The sequence below is a fragment of the Chroicocephalus ridibundus genome, chromosome 6 (genome assembly GCF_963924245.1).
Source record: "Chroicocephalus ridibundus chromosome 6, bChrRid1.1, whole genome shotgun sequence".
In the NCBI taxonomy this organism is placed as follows: domain Eukaryota; kingdom Metazoa; phylum Chordata; class Aves; order Charadriiformes; family Laridae; genus Chroicocephalus; species Chroicocephalus ridibundus.
In genome coordinates this window covers 58,970,910-58,996,275 of record NC_086289.1, presented here as the reverse complement: position 1 = coordinate 58,996,275, position 25,366 = coordinate 58,970,910, and the positions used below count along the sequence as shown (strand labels likewise).

General features: G+C 59.4%; 1 protein-coding gene across 2 annotated transcripts; it reads left to right on the top strand.

The window, feature by feature from the left end:
• Positions 1-14,516: 14,516 nt before the first annotated feature.
• AMOTL2 (angiomotin like 2) lies at positions 14,517-22,235 on the top strand. 2 transcript variants are annotated; one of them, XM_063339549.1, is made up of 10 exons: positions 14,517-14,634; positions 15,131-15,951; positions 17,333-17,567; positions 18,113-18,257; positions 18,401-18,493; positions 19,135-19,430; positions 19,532-19,824; positions 19,935-20,146; positions 20,264-20,413; positions 20,885-22,235. In XM_063339549.1, the coding sequence occupies exons 2-10, from the start codon at positions 15,218-15,220 to the stop codon at positions 20,941-20,943; spliced, it is 2,217 nt and encodes a 738-aa protein (XP_063195619.1). In that variant the 5' UTR covers positions 14,517-14,634; positions 15,131-15,217; the 3' UTR covers positions 20,944-22,235. The 2 variants fall into 2 exon arrangements, with proteins under 2 accessions (XP_063195619.1, XP_063195618.1); XM_063339548.1 differs by having other exon boundaries at positions 20,261-20,413.
• The last annotated feature ends 3,131 nt before the right edge of the window (positions 22,236-25,366 follow it).

Below are 25,366 nucleotides of genomic sequence, written 5' to 3'. Positions count from 1 at the left end.
CTTGTTGCACCTTACATTAAATGCTTTTTTTTTTTCTCCTCTCTGTCCTGTATATGGCAAAAAATTCCCATTTTTCTAAAAGCAAATAAAACAACAGCTGGATGTGCCAGAGGCTGCCTGTTGTAATTCCTGGCACGTCTTTACAGTGCAGTTTTACATCAGTTACATTTCTCAGTGCCTGTAATTGATGCAGCTGATGGTCATGACTTAATTCCTTACTGTGCCTTTGAGCTTCTTGCTCAGTCCATTGACGCGTAATGACTCAAAATTAGGCTCTTTGGTGCACGAAAATCTGGAATCCCGTTACCAGACGTTTACATCCGCATGGATTACTGGAGTCCCATCTCCGATCCGATAGTGAATGCGGATCATTCCAGAATCTGAGCTCATTAATTGTGCGTTACCCAAAGTCTGTGCCTTTAGAGCAGCTTCAGTGTGAAAGCAGCTTCACACACCTGGGTGCTGAAGCAGCATATTTCCAATTAGTGGCATAACAAACTGAACAATTAACCTTAGGGCTGGAGGAATGCTTGGTCATTTTAGCTATACCCCTACTTTTAGGTATGGAAAGCGTAATATGCTTAATCTGGCACTTCAGTCTCTTTATTTCGCATGTGTTCGGGATGATGCCGGGTGGCACAGCGCTATCCCAGACCCCAAACCAGCACTGCGACTCCCCGCAGCGCGCCTTTGCTGGGGCTTTCGCTGGCTAATCTCGGCGGTTCTTTGCCTTGGGTACCATCCCCCTGGATATGAGTCAGTTTGTCACCACAGCTGCCTTATGGCTCGTGTGTGTTTAGCCCGTTGGCACCTAAAGGCACCTCGCAGCTCGTCCCTGCTTCCCACCCCAAAACGGGCACTCCGGGAGGCAGACTCCGTCTCGTGGCCAAGCACGGGTCTGGGCGGTCTTACTCGGGGTGTAAAATGGCAGAACGTGAACTCGGCTCCTGCCTGAGCTGAGCAGGGCACATCTGAATTCCTGCCCGTCTTCTCCCCTGCCCACCAACCCCTCCCAGACGTTCCTCCTCCTCCACGGGCTGTCGCGGTGGTGTTTGTCACTCAGCTCAGAAGGGACACCGCCATCACCACCACTTTGTGGACCCAGAAGGACTAGGAGTGCCGGGCAGGGGTCCCTCAGCTTCCCGCCACCATTGCCATGGCAGGGGCTTGCATGGAGGTGGCACATCAGCTCAGCGAAGCCCCGCTGCAGCGTCTGCTCCACATCTGATCTCGTCTCTTCATTATCGTCCTCCCAGTGTGACGCAGTCACACTGCGAGATGCCATGCCCCCATCTGAGCCCCGGGAGCTGGACCCCTGCCCGTAGCCCCTGGGCCCATCCATGGAAAGGGGAGACTGCTGTGCTGTCCCCAGTGCCCACTGAATATGCCTGTTGTGTGATGACTAGAGGACCTTCTCAACCTCCTCTGGCAGCGTCTTCAGGGCAGGTGGCTACCATTGCCTGAGGGAAGTGGAAGAGGAAGGAATGGGAGGGCAAAGCAAAGGAAGGCAAGGCAGAGCAGAGGGCACCCAAAGAACCCTGGCCAGGTCTCCCAACCCCATTTTGAGGTCAGGATGGGATGTCCCAGCTGCCCTAATGATCTTCCACTTCCCACCCTATGTGGTCCCAGCCAGGAAAGGGGAGCTGGGGAGGCAGCAGCGAAGCCCAAGGTGGGCATGCCGGTGCTGGAGTCCTCTGGCAGAGCTCAGAGGCATCTTCGCTCTGAACTGTGTTTGGAAAAGGGCTGCAAACCAGGACCTTGGAGAACCTTGGTGTGTTCAGCCTGCTCAGTGTCTGTCGTGGGTGACAGCAGTGGTCCTCCTGACACTGTGTCTGCCAACCGTGGCACTGCTGGGGCTTTATCCCTGACCCCCTCTATTCCAAGCGAGTGATTAGACTTGATCACTTGCTTCCCTTATCCACGACTTTTTATCATGCTCCATCAGGAGCTGCCAGATTCATGGACCCTCCGGTCCCTGCCAAGGGCTGGCCAGACTGGTGTGTGCTGCGGCTGCTCTCCCTCGGGATGGCTCCTCGGCTGCTATGTGTGACTTTATTTACCTTTTCCTGACCAGATGGGGCTGCGACTACTGGGCCAGGTGTTGCTGTCATGCGGCGAGCTGAGTTGTGTCATTCTTCTGTGGTTGAGGGCAAACAAAAATACCACGGTGCAGAAAACAAGGCTGGTGATGATGACTCACGTCCTTGCGATGCCACGTTAAACTTCCCAAACACAGCCAGCTGGTCTTTTTTTTTGAAGGAGATGCTGAATTTTGCAGGTGGGAATTGCCAAGCTGGAGGCCTCGGAAGACTTGCAAAAGCCCTGGAAAGGGAAGCTGCCGACAGGCTCCTGGGAAGGGACTGCCCCCTCAGCACAGCCGTGGCCGCGTTCAGAGGATGCTGCGGGGAAAGCTGACATGGGAGCAGGGTTAAACACGGCTGCTGGCCAGAGGGCCACAGGCACTGACACGTGCGATCGCAGAAGAAATGCAGAGCCGTGCACTAAAGCCAATCCTATTTTATGAGACGAACCCGGTTTCTGAAGGACACATTCGTGTCCCAACCGTGACCTAGCTGTCAAAAGGTCTCCTGGACTTCTGCTGCATTGGCTGGTGATGAACAGAGGCAGGAAAGAGAGGACGACCACAAGGAAACTGCTTGCAGTAATGATATGATACACTGAGATGCAAAGTCCCAATAATTTGAGTTGTGCTCCCGCAGCTGGATCCCGTGGAGCATCCTTACAGCCGCAGGGAGCTCTGTGAAAGCTCAGGATGCAGGAGGGGAGCTGGGGCGAGCGGCCCCACTCATGCCCGAGCACGGGCTGCAACTTGGGATAAACGCTCGGGGCAATCTGCATCTTCTTAGTGCACGGCGAGTGACTGGTCGAGTGTGTAAATGAGGGTTTTGTTCTAGGATGGATACTGCGGCCAGCTCTGGGGCCCCCAGCACAAGAAGGAGATGGACCTCTTGGAGCGGGACCAGAGGAGGCCCCGGAGATGCTGGGAAGGCTGGAGCCCCTCTGCTGGGAGGACAGGCTGAGAGAGCTGGGGGGGTTCAGTCTGGAGAAGAGAAGGCTCCGGGGAGACCTTCCAGTCCCTTCTGGTCCCTAAAGGGGCTCCAGGAGAGATAGGGAGGGACTCTGGATCAGGGAGGGGAGGCATAGGACAAGGGGCAACAGTTTTAAACTGAAAGAGGTGAGATTTAGGTAAGATATTAGGAAGCAATTCTTTGCTGTGAGGGTGGTGAGCCCCTGGCCCAGGTTGCCCAGAGAAGCTGTGGCTGCCCCATCCCTGGAGGGGTTCAAGGCCAGGTTGGATGGGGCTTGGAGCAACTTGGTCTGGTGGGAGGTGTCCCTGCCCAGGGCAGAGGGGTGGAACTACATGATCTTTAAAGGTCCCTTCTAACCCAAACCATCCTGTGATTCAATGATCTCAAGCACGTGCTTCCCTTTAACTCTCGCTTTCAGCAGATGACTTATTTCCTTATTGGTCCCCTCCACCACTATTCCAGAAACTGTCCATCTGGGAGTGGGAGATGGATCTTTCTGCTGGGACAAGCCACAGGCAGCTGGATTTGGGGCAGCAGTGGACAAGCCATATGGAACTAGGCGAGGGTGAATTCCACTTTCTGTGGGGTGATTTTCAGAAAGATGAAAAAGAAGCCCTTATGCAGCAACTTCTGCTTTCAGAGGGGAGAATATTTCCAGCTTAGAAAAATTTCTGAGCCTTCTCACTTTCTTGTCCTGCAGGGATTCTTCCTCTTCTTCACCTAGAGAGATTCAAAGCCCAACAAAGAATCTGGATTATCCCATGACACATAGTCAGGACTAACCGCAGGAGTGTGAATTCATTGCCTGGATAACTTGACAAACAGGAGCAAGTTCTGGGAAATACAGCCAGGGAGTGAACTCCCTTGAAAAAATTGTTTCAAATCAAATAAAGGAAGTTCAAAAGAGCATCAGAGAAAGGGGAAGCACATCATTTAGACTGATTTTTGTTTTTCATAAAGAAACCAAAGTGCTGTTTCCCTCCTGCCTCTCTCATGGTCCCTTGAAATGAAAAATATTGCTGCTGTTCATCAAACAGCAACGGTTGGGGACCAGCCAGGGAGTGAGGTGGTCACACAGCCCAGGAGACAGGTTATTCTGTAGAATAACCCGCTGGTGGGACCGGACCTGCTCTAGGTTGCCCGTTTCTCTTCTCATTCCACCCTGATGATGCGTGAGGGGTATTTCAGTGAGAGTGAGCAGTTGCGGGGGCATTGCCGCATCTCCTGGCTTGCCGTTTGGGACCAGAGAAGATGGGAATGTTTCCGCTCGCTTAGGAGGGCTTTAGGGTAGGACGGGAGGCAACGGGCATCGACCTAGCACGACGACCGCTGCTCTCAGGGGGCTCGGCCTCAGGAGCTGGAGCAGTGGTCGTCTCTGCTCCGACGGGCTCGGATTCGGCATTAGGTTGATTCAGGGTGACCCCTGCCTGACTTGCTAAGGAGCAGGGCTGAGCTTTTCCAAAGGAAAACTCGCGCTAAATTCTGCCAGAAGGCTCTGGCGACCATATGGAGCTGGGAGAGGGGTGGGGGCCAGTCCTGACCTTTATTGTAGGGAGGGCATCGTTGCTGACCCTCTCCCTGCCCCCCCGGGGTGGCTGTTCCCATGCAGCTCAGGTTGTTCCACGCAGCGCTCGGGCCTCTCTGCTAAATAAGACAATTAAATCCTTGAGTCCAGGTTTTAGTGTTTCCATGTGCCGCCAAGTATCTTAATCTGGGCTGTTTGGGGAATTTTTATCCTGTGGATCCCTTGGTATGCCTGGAATGTTTGCTTTTCCTACTGTGTGCGTGTGTTTGAGGCACTCCTGTGAAAACAAGAGCTTCCTGCCCGCCTTGTAAATCTTTCCTTGATTGGCAGAGTCGCCTTCGGTGATTAATCAAGGGGCGAGCCGAAGCTGACACCCTCCGGGAGCTCGCGCCTCACAAATGCCCGGCACATCGGTGAGAGACCTGAGGCGGGGGGGGGGGACCAAGAGAGCTGGCCGGTCTCCAGAGCCTGCCGAGGAGACACATGTGGTGACACCGGTTTTCAGTAAGAGCCTGGGAGAGGAAGAAATAAACGGAAATTCCAGCGAGCGAAGGAAATGCTCCAGAGGGCTGGGACTTTGGAGGCATTTTCTATTGTGTCATCGAGCACGCAGCTAAAACATGCAGCTCCACTTGAAGGTCTTTGCTCAGTGGGCAATCTAACTTTCCCATGGTGGGCTGAAGGGTGAGGTTTACCCCATGCATGGATGAAGGTTTCTCCAGGAGATGGGTCCTGGGGAGACAAAAAAGGGGCAGACTTCAGAGAAGACCAGGACCACCTCGTTGGTGCACTTGGGCTTCATCTCTATGTTCTCTGTGGAGGCTTCCAGGTGTGTCGTCTCTGCCTGCATGCGATGCAGGAGTGCCAGGTTAGCTCTGAAGAACGGGCCACCTCCAGAACAACAAAAATATCTCCAGCATCCTGGCCAAAGGGGCTCTAATTTGCCCCAGTTAATGCAGCTATTGCTCTTGCGACACCTGAACTTGCGTTCCGGCACCGTCCTTGCCCAGAGCTGGCTGTGGGATTCCTGAACTGATGCTGCGTTGTGCAAGGCAGACATGTGGACCTGTCCCCATGTTCCCAGAGGAGGTTCACCTTGGCAAAAAAAGCTGGCTGATGGAGCAGAGCTGCAGGCTGCCAGCCAGAAAGTCATTACTGCAAGCAAGACGACCTTCAGCATGGGAGTCTGGTGGGAACTTGCCACCAGAGGGTTCAGTACCCGTCACTGTCATGTCCTGGTCCTCTCACTTTTATCTTTGCTTTTCTCCATGGCTAGAGGCAGCATCCGAGCTGTGTGCCAGGGGAGGGACGCTGCCAGGACAAGGAGGTCCAGGAACAGAGCGCTTAAGTGTAATGTCACTGCTGAGCAGGCGGCTAAGGAGGGTCTGCATGTCCCCCCAAGCTGAGACGCGGGAGGAGGGACAGGTAGCAGTGCAGGAGAGCTGGGGACACACATCCCTGCATGGAGCAGCTGGTGTGGCTGCTGCCTGCTCCCTGGAGCTGGAGTATAGAAGGAAAGAACGTTTCTGCCATGCACAGCTGCGACAGTCGGGGCAGAGCAAGAGACTCCTCCGGCGTCTCCCTGCTCTGAGACAAACTGCTCCTGAGGCCCTGCCTCTGTTTATGCTGCGGGCTAATCCATAGGTGCTAGTTATGGGTCCTGCTGGAGTCCGTCTCTCTACACTCGTCTCTGTCCGCCTGATGGACGAGACTGGAGGCAATACAGCCCGTGGGCTTATCCCTGTTGCAACTTTCTCAGGCAACGTTGGGTTTGAAGCTGCTGTGGCTCCAGCCTCCACTTTTGTTGCTGCAGCTGTGTTTCCTCCATACGTTTGCTGGGCTGGAGGGAACTATAGAGACGCTCTTCACCGTCCCCTTTCCATATCTGTCCCGATGAACCCCCACTGCTCTCACAACCATCACCATCCACAAGAGTAGAAGCTCAAAAACTCATGACGAGGGGGGTCAAGGGATGATTCACAGCCACTTTGTGTCCCCACAGGGTTTGCCTGGAGCTGCATCTGAGTAATGAGCCCTCTGGTAATCCAGCCGTGTGTTAGCAGTGACCAACCCAGTGACACCCTCACTGTCACCATCCCAGGGGTTGCTCAGTGCCGTTAAGGTGTTACCTTCATGCCCGGCATGCTGTTCACTTGCGTTTTCAGCATAACACAGCTCCCAGGCATGGCTCAGGTGTTTGGATGTGGATGCTGGTGTGTGGATGTTACCATCGATGCTGGTGGTGACACAGAGCTACTCTGTCCCATGTTGTGTGGCCTCGGTGACAGGGGCATTCCCCGACACATCTCATTCATTAATGCAGAATAGACCCATAGAGTGTGTTGGGTTGGAAGGGACCTCTAAAGGCCATCTAGTCCAACCCCCCTGCAGTGAGCAGGGACATCTTTAACTAGATCAGGTTGCTCAGAGCCTCATCAAGCCTGGCCTTGAATGTCTCCAGGGATGGGGCCTCCACCACCTCTCTGGGCAACCTGGGCCAGTGTCTCACCACCCTCAGTGTAAAGAACTTCTTCCGAATGTCTAATCTAAACCTGCCCTGCTCTAGTTTAAACCATTGCCCCTCGTCCTGTTGCTACATGCCCTTGCAAACAGCCCCTCCCCAACTTTCTTGTAGGCCCCCTTCAGGTACTGGAAGGCTGCTATAAGGTCTCCCTGGAGCCTTCTCTTCTCCAGGCTGAACACCCCCAACTCTCTCAGCCTGTCCTCCCAGCAGAGGGGCTCCAGCCCTCCCAGCATCTCCGGGGCCTCCTCTGGCCCCGCTCCAACAGGTCCATGTCCCTCTTGTGCTGAGGGCTCCAGAGCTGGACACAGTACTCCAGGTGGGATCTCACAAGAACAAAGTAGAGAGGGAGAAGCCACCTGCACTGCTGTGAGACCAAGCGAGCAGGAGCAAGTGTGGTGGCAGAGCCCTGATCCAGGGAAGCTCCTGCAGACCTCTGCCTCCTCCTTAGACCATCAGTCTAAGAGGTGCCATTTCTTACCCAGGATTTTCCTGCCATCCTCCTGAAATCCTGCTGGATTTCAGCACCCACAGCCTTCTCCTGGACAAACTTGCAAGACACAGACTGGATGGGTGGTCTGCAAGATGGGTAGGAAGTTGGTTGGCTCTCAGGCTGAGCTCAGAGGGTGGTGATCAATGGTTTTGACTCTGGCTGGCAGCCTGTCACAAGCCGGGTCCCCCAGAGATCGATACTGGACCCCAGCATCTTCATAAATGACCTGGGTGATGGGACTGAAGGCGCCCTCACCAAGTCTGCTGATGACACCAAACCGGGTAGTGAGGTGGACACGTCAGAAGGGACACCATCTTACAGAGAGACCTGGGCAGGCTGAAAGGGTGGGCTAGCAAGAACTGAATGGGGCTAGCAAGGACTGAATGAAGTTTAATGAAGCCAAGCGCAAGGTCCTCCACCTGGGATGGCGTAACCCAAGAGCCACAGGTTGGGACGTGTGTGGCTGGGGAGCAACCTTGCCAAAAGGGACCTGGGGTCCTGGTGGACAACAGGCTGAAGAGGAGGCAGCTGGGAGCCGCTGCAGTGATGAAGGCAATTTAGATCCTGGGTTAGGTCCATAGGGCCGTTACAAGCAGAGGTAGAGATGTGATCATCCCACTCTACTCAGCGCGTGTCAGGCCACATCTGGGGTGCTCTGTCCAGTTCTGGTCTCCACAACTCAAGGAAGATGCAGACAATCCAAAGGAGAGACATGAAGATGACCAAAGGAGCGGAGAACCTGCCCTATGAGGAATGGCTGAAGATCTTTTCTCCCTGGAGAAGAGAAGGCTCAGGGGCGACCTCATCACTTCCGATAGTTAAGGGGTGTCTGCAAAGAAGACAGAGGCTCTTTCTTCACAAGGAGCCACAAGGAGAAGACAAGGGGCGAGAGGTACAAGTTCCGCTGTGCCAGGTTTCATCTCAACATAAGAAAGAATTTTTTTATAGTGAGAACAGTCATTCACTGGAACAGCCTCCCCTGGGACGTGGTGGAGTCCCCATCGTTGGAGGTTTTTAAGATGAGACTGGACAGGGTGCTAGATCATCCCAGCAGGGCTCCCTTTCCCATGAAAGATTGGACCAGATGATCTTTCCAGGTCCCTTCCAAGCTGGGCTGTTGTGTGATCCTGTGATCCTGGGATCCTCCACTCCCTTCCCTCCCTCCTTTACCCCTGAGTACAGGTTCTGCTGGAGCCACGGGATGAGCCGCTGCCAGGGAAGTGCCTAATTCGATGCCCCGCTCTGTGGTGGAGCCCTTTTCCAGCAGGATGGGAACACCACGCTCACACCAGGAGCTCAGTGCCCACCTTGGCTGCCCCGGAGGGTACACCCCAAACCCACGACATGGTACCAGAAATGAGGGTCTGCTCCCAGGCTGGCACCATCCCACGCATCTGCCCTTGTTGTCCCTTTGCTTTCCTGCTGCGGGTAACGCCTTGAGGTGGGAGCACCCCCCAGTAAAGCTGCACAGCACGGGGTAGGACTTGGGTTCCTGGACGCCCTGTGAGGGACCCAAATTCTTTCCACAGAGTGGCCTAACTCCCTCCAGACAGACCATCAGATCTCTGCCAGGGCAGGCAGGAAAAGCAGCAAGAAGGCAACAAGTTCCTGCTGCATTTGGAATCCTGCTGCATTCCTGCCGAAGAACAACCCCTGCCCACGGCTCCCCTGCCCACTTCTTATTTCGCTTACCCTGCCCATGTGTTGGGGACAGCTATTTGGCAGCCTGCTTCATAAAGCATCATCAGTAGGCACAAGAGTGAACAACACGTTTTTCTTCCTCCCCTTACCCAGCACAACTTGGCCAGGGCTGCTCTTCCAGGATGGATAGGTTCTCACTTCTTCTGCGTTTGGGAACGCCAACACTGAGCTGATTTTGCCCTGGCTGTGTCCCTGGCAGGGAATCCTCACAGCCGGGAAGATGGGAAGCTTCCTCAGGGACCCAGAGGTGGGCGCTCATTTTCATCATGGAAGAGCGATAGGGAGTGGGGTGGCCGCTCTCCCTCTGCCCCGCTGGGTACTGCCCCCCTCCTTTTCCAGGTGGTGGCTCCAAATTAGGGTACTGATCCCCTGCTTGGCCGTGGGGAGGGGGTACTGACAAGGAGACCACATCAACCTGGGAGTGCTCTGGAACAGAGACAAGCGTGCAAATGTGGCCAGCACGGGGATGCTGCCTGCGGCGCTTTCCCAGGTGGCACTGTGTCACCCCGTGCTCCCACCTGGCGCCGGGGCAGGGGACGGAGCTGCCGGCTCTCCTGCTGATGCTGGAGCCGTGGGGACATCCCTACCAGCCCCTCTGCTGGCAGGAAATCACACCCGGCGCTTCACATTTCTCAAGAAAGAGTGAAAATGCCTCAAACGTGAGAAGGCGGCCAAACGACTGCGAAGGGCTTTGCTATGGAAATGCCGAGCGATGTCCCCTGGGGCTGCTGGCCCCCGGCATCTTGCTGGGCGGGGGCGAGCGGCCGCGCTCTACCTTTGCTCCCGCTGGCATCTCCTTGGCAGATGTCGGCGACTGGAACCGAAGCTCTGGGTCCCACCGCGCCGGCGCCGGCAGGTCAGGAACAACGAGGCCCTTTTCAGGAAACGTGGAAATAAAGGAAAGCAGAACAGGACAATTTAACATCCAGGAATGGAAATGACTCAGGGGGGTTGAAACGCAGAGGAGAGAAGGAGGAGAAGGGTCCCGGCCCTCTTTCTGATGGCCACGTGGCTTTGTCACAAGTTTGCACATTGTTCCGCACGTTTCCTACCTTGTCCCTTACATCAGGGTTTGGGCTGTGCTGGCTGGAGGCTGCCCAGGCGTCCAGCCTCGCCGCCTCCTTGCCGGGCTCCTGTGGTGGCAGCTTCCCAAAGGTCGGGCAAGGCTTGGGGCTGTCCCTGCCACTGGAAATGGGTTTCGGTGCCGCACAGCGGCCGTCAGAGCTGGAGGCAGCAGCAGGGATGGCCAGGAGGGCGAAGCTGCGACACTGCAGAAGACAGCAGTGTGCACCCCCAGGAGCACGTCCCTGCTGGTGTCACACTCACAAATCTTTGTTATCCCGTGGATGAGCAGCAGCCGGGGGGTTTCCAGCCACGCTTTTCCCCTCCCTGAATTCATGAGAAGGGGCTTTGTGAACACACCGTGGCATCACCTCCCTGGGTGTCTGACTGATGGAGAACTGCGGGAAAGTACCCTCACTGGGGAGTGGGGACGTCCCCTGGGTCACCCAGGAGCTGGTTTCGGGATGTCCCAGCTGCGTGGCAGGCGGTCCTGCCCAGCCCTGGGAGAAGAGGAGAGCACCCAGGCCGAGGAGTGGGGGGGGAGCAGGAGCACCCTAACCTTGTGCGACCCTCGCCTGGGGCCAGACCCAGCATCCCCCCAGACAAGGGGCAGTCTCAGGGCTGCGGCTCCGAGGTGTGGAAGCAACCTGCTCTTTTCTGGAGCGATGGCGCAGGTAGGAGCAGCCCTGGAGCCACGTCTCGGGGGACAGCTGCCTGTGGGGACGTCCCCATCAGCCTCTTTCTAACAGGACTGGCCATGGTCCCCCCATTGCTCCAGCTGAGCCCCCACCAAGCTTTCTCCCTGGGCAGGGAGGGATCTTTCCTCTCCTTCCTCCACTGAGGAAGAGCCGTATCAGTCACCAGCTCACGAAGCAGCAAAAAGAGGAGCAAGGGATCCCCACGCAGTTCCTGGCACCGGGAAACAACCCAGGAAAGGTGCTTTGTGTGGTTCCTTGAAACTCCACCTCTCTTTTCCACCCAGTTCTACTTTGAATTGGGATCTTGGACAGAAGCAGGTACCTGGAGGGAGCTTTACAGGGAGCAGTTTGGGGAATTCAGCATCCCACACCCCTGTGTTGGGGCTTGGTGGCTGGAGGATGCTCTCACCACTGTGACCATCACCCCAGGAGATGCTCTGAGCCCAGCCGAAAGCTGGCTGCAAACCTCTCCATTGTAGGCACCTCCAACTGCCTGTAACGCCCCGGTTATCTGGGCTCGGCAAGGCCCAGGCATTTTGGGAGCCGCAAAGAGAGCTGAGATGATCTCATCCCGTGAGTATTTTCTTGGCTCATTCGTCTTGCTCCAACGCCTTGCCGATAAGGCTCGGTGGTGAGGTCAGCGGGAGGGTTTGGCATTGCGGAGCCGTGTGTCACCCGGGGAGCCTGGGACGCCAGCACCTGCGCTCACCCGCTGCTCCCGGGGATCGGGCCGGAGCGGCAAGTGTCTGCCCCACGGCATGGCCCCGGCTGGGCTTCCCACCCGCACCCTCCCACCTGGGCAGGGGGTCCATGTGGGGAGCCCACTGCACTGCCCCCAGGGCTGCCGGCTGCTTTTTCACCTTCTCCAGGGGAAAACGAAAAGGTGGAGGCTTTCCTTACCTCCAGCATTAGAAAGAAAAAGAGGAAATTCTTCAGATCACTTTCCAAAGGGGTGTTATCAGCCCAGGAGGGGTTTCCTGCTGCCAAAAATAGAGCAGTGTTAAGATAGGAAGGGAAGCAAGATGATGCAGGGATGATAAGGCCGATGGATGAGCCGGGAGAGGCAGTCCGGCTGCTGGGGGAACTGGGCTGGCTCCCTCGGGGCTCGGGGTGGGTCACACCATCCCCTTGGGAATGAGCAGGGCCACAGCTGGGAGCATCCTGGAGCGGCTGCTGCCGGCTTGGTATCTTGGAGTGGTCCGTCCATCCCTCCACCCACCCATCCATCTATCCACACATCCATCCCTCCATCTCTCCATCCATCCATCCCTCCATCCCTCCATCCATCCATCTATCCCTCCCCCCGTCCCTCCACCCATCCTTCCCTTCCTCCACCCACCCACCCACCCACCCATCCATCCATCCATCCATCCATCCATCCATCCATCCAGTGATGGACCTGGGCTGGTGTTTCCAGGCTCAGCACGTGCTTGGGGACACAGGGACAAGAGCCGTGCGCTCCTCTCCTCCTCGCGAAGGGTTTTGAGGTATTCCCCACACCCACAGGGCCCATTCCCACCTCTGAAACTCCAACTGGGCAGATTTGACTTGTCACTGGTAAAACTGGGCTGAAAAACTTGTTTCTTGAGACCCATTAGTGTCTGATGAGCTGCCGGGTGCCCAGGACCGGCTCAGGACCTGCCAGGCTGGGGCTGCTGCAAGGCTTTGTTGAGCCCAGATCCAGACTGACTGTGCCAGAGCCGCCTCCTTCATCTCTGGGCATGTAATGTGGCGCTCTTCTTCCTCCAAGTCCCAACTCCTCCTCTCCATGCACCTTCTCTGCATGCTGCCCTGCCTGGGAGTCTGTTACCTGCTCAGTGTTGGGGATTTACCCTTTTGTCCCAGTTTTTGGAAGAAAACCCAGAGGGAGAGACCTGCAGCTGCAGTGCCTGCGATCGCATCCCATGGTTTTTGGGGTGTTTGGGGTGATCTGGGGGTGATACCAGGGTGGGACAGGATGGATTTCACACCAGCAGAAGCAGCAAAACAAGGAGATGAGGCTGGAGACGACCGTGTCCCCCCTCCCCAGACCTGCCTCCCGGGTCTGCGCTGGTCAGAAGATGCCGAGTTCCCTCTCACAAGAATGGGAGCTTAATGTCCCGTGGCTAATTAGCAATTTTCCCCTGCACCTGCCTCTCCGCCGCCACCTCCCCTCCGGCCATCTGCCGTCTCGGGGCCCTGCAGGCAGCCCCGGCTTTGGGCTCCGCACCGGCAGGGACGGGATGAGCCAGGGCTTGTGTTTCTCCCCTTTAGGTTTGGGGGTTCTCCATGTCCCCCCAAAGATGAGCTGAGGCTCCTTGGTGTTGAAAGGAGAAAAGGAATTTGGTCCCTGATGGCTCCCTCCATCCTCTCGTGTCCCCCAGCGTGGGGGTGGACAAGCCACCCCCGTGGTCCCATGGCATCTACTCGAAAAGGGAAACTGAGGCCGGGAGAGAGGCACCCAAAGGTGCCGAGCCCAGCGCCTTTCCCAGAGCTGGTGGGGATGATCCGGCATCCCCCAGCCAGGAGGGTGTGAGGAGGGGGATACAGGGAAGGGGGGGCGTGAGGGCAGAGCAGATGGGGCCGGCAGGTTTCTGTGGGGCTGGGTTGGTCCTGCAGACAATGGCCCGTCTCTCCGAGCCGCGACTAAACAGCAAGATTTATGCTGCCGGACAGCTGGCGGGCAGAGCTCGCCATCCCCCCCCCGCCCCCCCGATCCCGGCAGCTGCAAGATCCCCGCACGCATACGGCGTGCTCCAGCCCCCAGCGTGTTCCTGCATCTGCCCCCCAGGCCTTGTGTGTGCCTGCGAGCCCCCGTGGCACACGTGTGGCCCCTGGGCCACCCCGGGCACATGCTGCGGGACCCAGGCTGGCCGAGCGCCCTGAGCATCCCTGCGCGCCCCGAGCATCCCTGCACCCTGAGCATCCCTGTGTACCCCAAGCATCCCTGAGCACCCTGAGCATCCCTGAGCACCCCGAGCATCCCTGCGCCCTGAGCATCCCTGTGTACCCCAAGCATCCCTGCGCGCCCCGAGCATCCCTGCGCCCTGAGCATCCCTGTGTACCCCAAGCATCCCTGCGCGCCCCGAGCATCCCTGCGCCCTGAGCATCCCTGTGTACCCCAAGCATTCCTGTGCACCCCGAGCATCCCTGCGTCCCGAGCATCTCTGTGCACCCCTGGGTCTGCCAGCGACGCCATCGGGGCTCACGGTGCCAGTGGGCTCTGGTGTGATCGGCAAAAGGCCTGGGCGAGTTTTGGGGTGATTTATGGGGGAGGTGGGAGCGAGGATTGGGGATGCGCATCCCGCTCCCTTCCTTCCCAAGGTGGCGGTGGGGGGCAAAGCTGTCAGCCAGGGCCAGCTGCGGCTGCCCCACGACCCCCGTGTCGGGGTCGGTGTCGGTGCCGGTGTCCGTGTCGGCGCTCCCCCTGCCGGCAGCCGGCCCGACGGGCCGGGGAGGGGCGGTGCGGAGCGGGGCGGGCGGGTCCGGCCCCCGCATTCCGGGCATAGCAGCGCCCGGGCCGGCCCCCGCTGCCGGCGGGACGCCCAGAGCCGCCGCCGCGCTCCCCGGGCAGGACCGCCGCCGCCCCGCTCCGCCATGCCCCGGTAAGTGACCGCCCCGGAGGGGACACCGCGACCCCGCTGCCACCGGGACCTCCGTGCGGGGACGGTTCGGCTCGACCGGCATGCGGGGGCGGCGGCGGGGGGGGGTGCTGCCCGCCTCACGGTGGCTCCGTGCCCGGTCTTCCCGGAGCCACCTCGGCCCCCGTCCCCGGGGGCAGCCCGGATCCCCAGGCACATCCCCGGGGCCCTGGGAGCCAACCCCGACCCCCGAGCTCAGCCCCGGTCCCCCCCAGCCCCGGGCCTGCGGAGCCAGCCCCGGCCGTGGGTGCGATGAGAGCGCTGGTGCTCAGCCAGGGCAGCGGGGAGGCTGCGTCTGCGCTCCCGCTGCCGCCGCCACGGGCTCCCACCCGGCTGGCACGTCCCGGCTGGCCTGCCGACACACCGAGCCGGATTCCTGGAAAACAAACCCTTGCCGATCAGGGTCCGCTCTGCGTCCTGCCCGGGCCGGTTCCCAATTATCCCCTCTTTCCCCGCATAGGTGCCTCAGCGTGGCCGGTTGCTGCTAAGGTCCTTGGGGACGCCCTTCTCGGGTGGAAACGTGGCTTTGCCGACGGCGCGGGCGGAGATGAGGACAGCGGAAGACTCGAACGGGACGGTCCTGCACCGCCTGATCCAGGAGCAGCTGCGCTATGGGAACCTCACGGAGAACCGCACGCTGCTGGCCATCCAGCAGCAGGCCCTGCGCGGCGGCGGAGGGGCTGGTAGCCCCCGCTCCTCCCTGGAGAGCCTCAGCCCGGAGGAGAGCCAAATGGTGCAGCAATCCACGCGGCAGGAGCCCCAGGGCCAGGAGCATCACTCCGACCACGTCTACTTGGAGAACAGCGTCTATCGGCTCTGCCAGCCCCAGCACAAGGGCGAAGAGCTCCCCAGCTACGAGGAGGCCAAGGCGCATTCTCAGTACTTCGCCTCGCAGAGGGGTGGGCAGCAGCCCACAGTGGCCAGCCCGGGGATTCGGGGTGAAAACAGTCCGCGCGGGGCTGAGAGCGGCGCCCGACGTCCCGACGAGGGGCTGAAGGACCTGAAGCACGGCCACGTGCGGTCGCTGAGCGAGCGGCTGATGCGGATGTCGCTGGAGAGGAACGGGGCCAAAGCGCAGAGCCCCATCAGCGCCTCCCACAGCTACCCCCAGCTCTCCCGCCACCACCAGCTCGCTGCCCTCCGAGTGCAGCACCCTGAGGGGCCCGAGCCGCGGGGACCCCCCCCGGAGTATCCCTACGTCATCCCATCCCAGGACACTTACCTGGCTGAACCCCGACCCTGCTCCCGGGAAGGTCCTGGATTTCAGCATCCCGAAATCAGGTAACCCCCCAGGGCCTCATTTTTGGGGTGCCCACTGGGTCTCTCCCCACCGTGATGCCCCAGGAGCGGCCCGGATGGATGCTGGAAAGATGTGGGATGCAGAGGGTAGTGGGGGGTGTGGGGCAGCTGTTGCCAAAACCCTCGTCCATGTGGGGCTGGATCTGGCTCAGCCCACAGAGGTCTGCAGGGACCCCTCCGGTCCCCTTCTCTCCCCAGTTTCCCCCAGCACAGTTGAGTTTTTCCAACTGGTGATGAAAATCTCACTGCCTCTGCAGACCCTGCCCCCTCCCCATGCACTGGGAGGAATTTGGGGTTAATTTAGGAGCTGGAACCAGCTCAGGAAATGGCTAAATTTAGAACAGGCATGGGGCAGGGTGGAAGGCAAACGTGCTCCCCACTCTGTGGAAACCCACCCGGGTTTGGTCCCGGTGCCGCGGGATGGCTGCCGAGCTGAGGCCGGGCTGGAGGCCATGAGCAGCGCCAGGCGGCTCTGCCCTTCGCTTTGGCGGCTTGACACCTCCGGCAAAGCCCCAGGTTGCCTCTGAGAGAGGCACGGAGAGGAGCCCGGAGCACCAGGCATTGCCTGGAGGGCTGGGAACAACTTCTCCCAGTGTGGAAAACAATGGGAAGAAGGGAATTGCAGCCTCCATGGGAGGACACGCGCTGCTCCCAGCCCTGCTGACCTATCCAGGCAGAGAGCGATAGCATCTCCGGCAGGAAAACCTTCTCCTTCCAGGGAACAAAGAGGGGAAGGGGAGCCGCGAGGAAGATGTATTTATTCTTCCTCGCTCCTATATCATCCCGCAGGAATGCAGGCCCTTGGCGGGCAGCCCGCAGGGAGCGGGGCCGGGCCGTGCATGGCCGCCCCGCTCAGGGTATTCGAGGCGGCCGCGGGATGTCGAGGAACTTGGAGTGGTGGCATGAGGGGCGGCCGGGCTGGCCCTGCTCGTCCGAATACGCTGAGGATGTATTAATAGTTTGGTGGCGAGGAGCTGTGCCCAGGAGCCCTCGCTTTGCCCAGAAAACAAGGAAAAGGGGCAGCGCTGCCGGCTGTCGAGGGCCATCCTTTGCCGAGCTGTTGTCTGTCTGCAGCACCCCCAGCAACGGGGTGGGCTGGGAGCCCGTCCTGACCCACCAGCCACGTTCCTGGAGTTGTCAGGTCAAGGCATCCCAGCAAGACAGGGTTTATCTTGTGTTTGAGGGCACTTTTCCCAGCTCTGAAAAGCAGGATAGGCTCTTCCCGGAGCCTCCCTCCTCCTTTGGGGTGACCCGCAGGCACTGGTGCCCACTTGTCCCCTGGGTTTGGAGCGGGGATGCTGGTGTCGTCGGCTCCCCGGCACTGCCAAGCCCCTCGAGTATCCCTTCTCCTCCCTCCCCGCAGGGTGCTGCCCACCAACATCCCTGCCGCGTTCCTGCCGCCGCCGGGCACCCTGTGCCCGGGCAGCCTGGGTCCGGCCAGCGTGGAGGCCCTGGTGAGCGCCCAGGCGGTCTCGGCCGGCAGCCGGCTGGCCCGGGCAGACGCCGTCCTGCGGGAGAACGAGAGGCTGCAGCGGGAGAGCGAGAAGCTGCGGCGGGAGCTGGAGAGCTGCGCCGAGAAGGCCAGCCGCATCCAGAAGGTGAGCGGATGGCGGCAGCCCCCCCGTTGGCATCGTGTGTGTGTCCCCCTCACCCCACCCGGGGGGGATGCTCAACCAGCTGCTGTGAAAATTCCCCCCCTTTAGCGTTTTAATCCCTACTCCCCCCTCCCTCTGGTGGCTTGCTCCCCTCCGAGCAGCTGCGTTTTGGCGGTGCGGCAGCCGGGACGGGGGAGAAGGAGCCCATTCTCCGGTGACCCCCTCCCTCCGCCTGTCCCCCCCATCCCCGGCCGCCACAGAAAGCCCTTTGTGCGGCCGCGTACAAGGGGCGGCTGTTCCCTGCCGGCCAGGCTACGGCAGAGCCAAAACCTGCGGAGGGACTCTTCTGCAAGAAGAAAGGCAGAAAAAATTAGTTTTCCCCCCCAAGACGTGCGCTGGGGGTCAGGCCAGGGGGGTCCCACGGGTGTGCTGAGCTCCTCTGGCAGCTCGGGTTGGGCTGAGCGACCTGTGAGCTTTGGCCAACATCTCCCTCTCCTTTCCTCATTCCACGAATATCTAACCCCGGCCTGTCCCTTCCTCCGCCCCAGCTGGAGAGCGAGATCCAGCGCATCTCGGAGGATTACGAAAACCTCGTCAAGGCGTCTTCCAAGCGGGAAGCCTTGGAGAAAGCCATGAGGAACAAGAGAGACGGCGAGATGCGACGGCTCCAGGACTTCAACCGGGACCTGAAAGGTGAGGGAACCTCCGCGTCCCCATCCCCATGGGTGGTCTCTGTCCCACAGCTTTTCCCCGCTGTGTTTCTGCCGGGAGCCAGGCTTCCTCTGGCTGAAATCTTGTATTTATATCAAAATTGGGTTTAATTGCCTTTGGTCCAGAGCGGTTGGAATCGGCGAACAAGCAGCTGGCCAGCAAGACCCAGGAAAGCCAGGAGAGCAACCAGGGCAGCGTGGCCAAACTCCTGGCGCAGAGTAAGTCCCCGGGGGGTGCCTGTCCTCGCCTGGGTCCCCGCGGTGTCTGTGAGGGGGATGGCGGGGCTCGGGGCGCTCCCCTTCGGCTGGAGGAGGTGGTGGCGGGTGGCGAGCGGCAGCTCTGGCCCTTCCCCGGGGAGGACGGAGCCGCTCTTGGCGCTGGACTCCAGCCATTAATCCCGGCCGGCCGGCGGCGTGACCCGCATTCCCCACATTCCTGCCGCCGCGCCGGCTCTTCCAGCACTGAGCCCGCACTCCCGCCCTGCGCCAGCCCGGCCCTTCTCCCTCCTCCCTCCAACGCTCCCAGTGTTTTGGTTGGGGGGGAAAATACACCTAAATCCATTATTTTAGCAGAGAGACACCGTGTTGGTGTTGCATGGGAGGAACCGCATCCCCTTCCCTAAGGTGGCTGGATTCGCACCCTCCCCGGGCCAAAATTTGGGGCTGGAATGTGGCAAATGGTGGCTTTTGGTCGTTTGCCCGTGTGGCTGGGATGCCCATGGCCCTTGTGTGCTGGGGGAGGGATGGCACGGCCAGGCTTCGGGGTGAAAAGACATATCCCCCCCCCACCCCGGGGTTTCTTTGACCAGCCTTAGGGCGGCCAAGCCCCCCTGGGCTGAGCGCTGGGGTCTGTCTTGCAGGCTACGAGCACCAGCAGGAGAAGGAGAAGCTGGAGCGGGAGGTGTCCCTGCTGCGCAGCGCCAATGAGGACCAGCGGCGGCGGGCAGAGCTGCTGGAGCAGGCGCTGGGCAGCGCCCAGGCGCGGGCGGCCAAGGCGGAGGCCGAGCTGCGGAAGAAGCGAGCCTACGTGGAGAAGGTGGAGCGGCTGCAGGCAGCCCTGGGCCAGCTCCAGGCTGCCTGCGAGAAGCGGGAGCAGCTGGAGCTGCGGCTCCGCACCCGCCTGGAGCAGGAGCTGAAGATGCTGCGGGCTCAGCAGGTGGGATGACGGTGGTGGGTGCCGGCCAGCCGCGCTGGGTGCTGCGTCCCTCCGGCACCTCCTCATCCTCTCTTTTTGGGGTTGTTTTTTTGCCGCTGCAGAGGCAAGCGGGCGCCGTGGGCGGGGGGACGCCGGAGCTGAGCGCCCACACGCTCTCCGAGCAGCTGAGGGAGAAGGAGGAGAAGATCCTGGCCCTGGAGGCGGACATGACCAAGTGGGAGCAGAAGTACCTGGAGGAGTGCACCATGCGGCAGTTCGCCATGGATGCCGCCGCCACCGCAGCCGCCCAGCGGGACACCACCCTCATCAGCCATTCCCCGCGGCACTCCCCCAACAGCAGCTTCAACGAGGACCTCCTCCTGGCCAGCCACAAGCACCAGGAGATGGAGAACAGGTAGGGCCACCTCGCCAACAGGCTTGCGCCGTGGTCTGGCCAGGCAGTGCCCACATTCTCCTCCCCTGCCTCCGGCTCCTCTCCCAGCTCCTGCCTCTTCTCCTCTCCAGGTTAAAAGCCCTTCATGCCCAAATCCTGGAGAAGGATGCCGTCATCAAGGTCCTGCAGCAGCGCTCGCGCAGGGACCCCAGCAAAACCCTCCAAGGCTCCCTGCGGCCGGCCAAGTCCGTGCCCTCCGTCTTCGTCGCCTCCGCCGCCCCGAGCTGGACGGGGGGTGGCCAGAGCGACCGGCTGGCTGAGGGCAACTCCCGGGGCAGCACAGGTACATGGAGGCGCCTGCCTGCTCCCTGCATTCCATCGGTTCTGGAAGTAGAGAGCTTGGGGAGGGAGGTTTTCTCTGGTGAGCCGTCGGGATCCCTAATGGCATCTCCTCCAGCAGGCAAAGCCAGTGCTGAAGGGGCAGCAGCGCCCGCTGCCCTCCCCCTGCCCTCCCACTCCAAGCACGGCAGCAAGGACGGCAGCACGCAGACTGACGGGGCAGCCGAGAGCAGCCAGGGTGAGGGCACCGAGCGCCCGGCCGGTTCGCTGGGTGAGTCCTCCGGGATGGCACCGGGGAGAGCCAGGGACGCTCCAGCCCGGGCCAGAGCCAGGGATGCTCCAGCCCAGGGGAGAGCCAGAGATGCTCCAGCCCGGGGGAGAGCCGAGGATGTTCCGGCCCGGGGGAGAGCCAGGGATGCTCCGGCACTGGGGAGAGCCAGGGATTCTCCAGCCCTGGGGAGAGCCGGGGATGCTCCGACACCAGGGAGAGCCAGGGATGCTCCAGCCTGGGGGCTTGCCATCGGTGATTTTTTAAGGCATTTTAAGGACCACAATGGAGTCTGATGGGTTTCAATCCCTGCAATCGCTCGTTGATTTTATTTTTAAAGTGCCAAGCTTTTTTTCTTGAACGCCTTGGGGGGAGGCTGGACCCGCGGTGTGCTCCCCGCTGAGCCTTCGGTGGGGCGGGTGCCGTGCCTGTGCTCTTCGCCTCTCCTCCAGCTCTCGCCTTCTTTCTCTGCAGAGAGCTCAGCCGCTGCCCGAGCCCCGGACCTGGCCGACATGGTGGAGATCCTGATTTAAGGCCGCCCGGGGGTTGCCCACCAGCCCCTCTGCTCGCCCTGCCTGCACCCACCCGGGACGGAGGAGCCCGCGGGAAGGAGGACCGAGCCTGGAGCTCAGCGGTGGCCCCGCGGCCGGTCTCGGCGGGTGGCCCCGGTGTGTGGGAGGGCCACCGTCCCCGCTCAGCACCCACATGGGTCCCCAGCTGCGCGGGGCGCGCTGGAGCCTGGGGACGCTGCGGTGGCGGCAGGGCCTCGCCACCCCCCTGTAGATACACCCGGGTTTTGTACGACAGGAGCAAACGTATTTATCGTTTCCGCCTCTTCTCCTTCCCGAGGCAGGGGGAGTTTCTTCCCACCCTCTCCCTCCTTGGCTCCATCCCCATCCCAACTCCATCTGGCTCTGGTTCTTGGCCATCCGCACCCACCCGGCTGCTTGGCCTTCGACTGGAAAATCCCTCCCTGTTTGCCAAACTGTACACGAGCCGATGTCTTTGCGAGAGGGCAGAGCAGGGAGGGATCCTCTGTGGCTCCCGTTGTCCGCCTGGATGCATGTGGCCAAGCCAAGCGCCGGGAGCCCCAAACCTCCATCCATCACCTGCATCCCGCCTCGGGGTTTTCCTCATGGGCGGGCGAGGGTTCAGGATGGGGTGGTGGCGAAGCAAAAGAGAAAATGCCAATGGAGGGAATGAAAGGTGGAGGAGAAATCCCCTTGAAACCGGAGGTGAAACGCTCGGAGTGAACTGAGGACGGCTGATGGAGGCGGTGGGACGCGCCACCCTTCTCGTGGCTTCATCCCGCCGCCACATCCCCCGGCTACCGGCAGCTGGCTTCTGCCCGTAGCCAGCTCCGACGTCTCGCTCCTCTGAGCTCGGATGCTTCCCGTCCTTGCCCTTTGTGTAAATATATATATTTTTTTTCCCCTTTTCTTTCTTCTTCAAACATATGCATTTGCTGGACAACTGCATTTTTTATTTTTCTCTCCCAGACACGTAAAAAATGCGTTCGGTTCTCGTGCATTGTTTACAAAGTGGAAAACAAACAAACAAAAAATTATGAAAGAGGAAAAAAAAAACACACCCCACAACTTAATATATTTTATATTAATATTGGTATTTCTTTTTAAGTATTGTTTTTTTCGTGCTGTGAACTTTGTTTTTTTTTCCCTGCCAAAGACGACGAGTTCTTGTTTGTGTGTTTTAAGTTATCTTAAGTATTTAAACGTAAACCTGGCTGTTTCGTTATGCCGCCCTATACCGAGATTGCTGTAGCATTCCACTTGGTATAACAATATTTTAATAAAAAAACCCCAAATATTGACCCACAGATACTCTTTTTTCCCATGTGATGGGGAGAGATGGAGGCGCCAGTGGGGGGAAGGGGTCTGGGGCTGGTGACCTCCTGGCTGAATCTCTGCCCTTCACAGCTTCCCAGGGCGGCGAGTTGGGATGCAGCTGTCTGGGAGAGGAGGAAAAACCGCTCAAGATCATCAACGCCAAATCCCATTGAGGTCCTATTTCTCCCGCCTCGTTGGGGGAAAAGGATGGAGTTGCTGAGAAATGTTGAAGTAGTTTCTTTCTTGTGTGTAGTGCTCCAGTGACTCTGTCCTGATGGGATCTTCCTCCTCTTCCTCGCAAGACCTGGTCCTGCCCTCCTAAGCCCCTGCCATGCAGAGTCCTTGATGGCCACGTCTTCAAGCACAGCTGGACCTGGTCCCCAACCTCTCCCCTGGCTTTGTCAGCCACCTCCAAGCCCTTCCCACCCTGCCTGGCTCCTTGGTCTTCTGGAAGACCAGAAGTTCTCCTGGTGTTCAAGCTGGGGCTCCCTTAAGTCTCCCACAACCACGCCATGCTGCTCCCCAGCCCTTCCTCCGTGAGCTTTTTGTTTGCAGCTGTCATTTGCCTTTTATTTTTAATAGTTGTCGCATTAATGCTTCCCAGGGAGCATCCCCGAGGACTCTGCTTTGGCTGCTTGGGTGCTGGCAGCCCGGCCGGAGCCATCACCGGCTGGGCTGGAGCTTTCCCTTTTGTGCATCGCTTGGCATTTCTTGGCAGCCCATTATTTTTTTTAAATTCTGCCATCCCTGGGGACCAGGGGACCTTGTGCAAATCTCTGCGATGGGGTTCAGCTCAGATTATGCAGAACAATGGCATAAGAAACTAGCTTTGCTGCCAACTCATCCCTGGTAGGTGGCTTAGGACTCTGTTGAGGATCACCGGTCGCGGTGGGATTGCGATGCCGAACGCCAGCTCAGCTCTACCCTTCCCATCCAGGAACCTGGAAGGAGCGTGGCTGAAAATTTGCGGCTTCCTGTGGCCGTGGGACAGGTCACCATCCCTGCAAGAGCAGGTTGGAGAGAGATAGAGCAATGGGAAGCTCGGAGCTGGGCTCCTCCTTCCACCCGTGGCTCCTCCTGGGTTTGGCAAGCAGGGAAACAAGCTCCCCCTGTTCAGTGCACAGGGCATGTCTGGAGGGGACCCTTCTGCCCCCCACCCCCAAAACGGGACCAGTGATGGGGGAGGACCGGGTGGGAAGGTCCTGGGGAGCTGCTGCTGCTGCTGGGAATATGCCAGGGGGTCCCGGTGGCCCCCAGCCAGGGGCCGTACCTGCCCTGCCTCCCCCAGCTCCTGCTGCCCCACAGCTGCAGGCAGCCGCCCGGGAAGGCTTGCAACATTCCTGGCATACCGCAGCTCTCACGCCCCATGCTTTATTTACCCGAATCCGGATGCAGAGCGGCCTCCCGGCAGGTCTGACTGTTTGCAGGCAGCTTTCCGGGTCCAGGGATTCAGGGAATGGGCTTTTCTTGAGAGCTTTGCCCACCACTTGGCCATCCTCCGTCCTGCCCATCGCCCTGTGGACCCCCATCCCCAGGGCTTCCACAGTCTCTGGGAGCCAGAAAATGGGGGAATACAGCACTGTATAGCGAGGTGACAGAGAAGAGCTGCAAAAAAACTGGGAAGGGAAAGGAAAACCTCAGAACCCATCTGTAAATGCAGGAGTCGGGCCATGGGCAGAAGATGCCTGAGCCTGGCAGGTTGGGGCAGGAGGTCGCAGCTCCTCCTGCTACAGCCCCGAGGATGCGGCAGCAGTGCCCGGGTTCCTTTGTTTTGGTAGGGTTGCTTTCCAGCCAGAGCAACAGCCTGATGGAGCTCCACGCCTTGGTGCAAGGAAGGCTGGCGTGGGTGTGCGTTATCACCCGCTTTATCGCCCTGTCGTCACAGGCATTTCCCTCTGCCCTTTCCGCACCGTCTCACTGGGTTTCACCATCAGCGTCGCTGGGACCCACAGTCCTTTATCCCACGTGGTTCCTGCTCAGGCCAGGACGTGTCCTTGTCACCGTGGTGCAGTTGTCAGTGACTCTTTTGTTGTTTCAGCTGAAATACCATGTGGGAACGAAACCTCCTGCTCCTGCTCCCATCCCTCTGTCTGTGATCTCTGTGTCCTTGATCCTTGTGTCCCAGCATCCCTGCATCCCTGACCCCTGTGTCCCCGCATCCCTCTGTGCTTGATCTCTGCATCTCTGTGTCCTTGCATCCCTGCTTCCCTGTGTCCTTGATCTATCTCTGCACCCCTCTGACCCTGCATCCCTTTGTCCTTCATCTCTGCATCCCTGTGACCCTGCATCCCCGTGACCCTGCATCCCCGTGACCCTGCATCCCCGTGTTCCTGCATCCCTGTGTCCTCAGTCCTTGTATCCCTGAATCCCTGTGTCCTTGGTCTCTGCATCGCCACGTTCCTGCATCCTCGTGTCCACAATCCTTGCGTCCCCCTGTCCCCACTACCCTAAGACAGGGTGACAGGAGCTGTCTGCCAAGCTGCTGGCCGGGCTGGCGCCTGGATGCGACTTCTTCTGCGGGCTGTACATCCGCAGCCCCGGCGAGATGGAAAAGGGCCAGCGGGCTCTGCTCCGAAAGCCACCACCATCACCCCGGTGGCTTGGAGTGAGACACCCTGTCCTGGGGCAGCAGCTCTCTCACGGATGAAAGGGAGATGGCTTGTCTGGCCTGTGGGCTACTGGGGAAGTTACTGTCCCTCCCGTGGTCACAGAGGGTCAAGGACAAGGCTGAGGATCTTGTTGGGGCCCCATGGCCATCCTCTAAGTCCAATTCCCATCCAGGAGCACCTCATTCCTCTGATGCCACTCCACAGCAGCATTTCTGCAGCTTTGGTTCCTGCTTTTCCTCGTTTCTTTTTGGAGCCTGGAGGTTGGAGTTTGGTCCTTGGAGCACCCTCAGAGGTTGGCAGGTCCTTTGTTGGCCCTGGTCTCTCCTCGCCCTCTCCTCTTGCATCTCCGCTCCTTTTCCACTTGCCAAATGGTAGAGCTGGACGGGGAAAGACAAGCTCATCACAACCTCCTTAGGATGGAAAACATCTCTTCGAAAAGCCAAAAAATCCCCAGCCGGATTTGGGAGAAAGGGAATTTCACTCCCCTTCCAAATAATCCC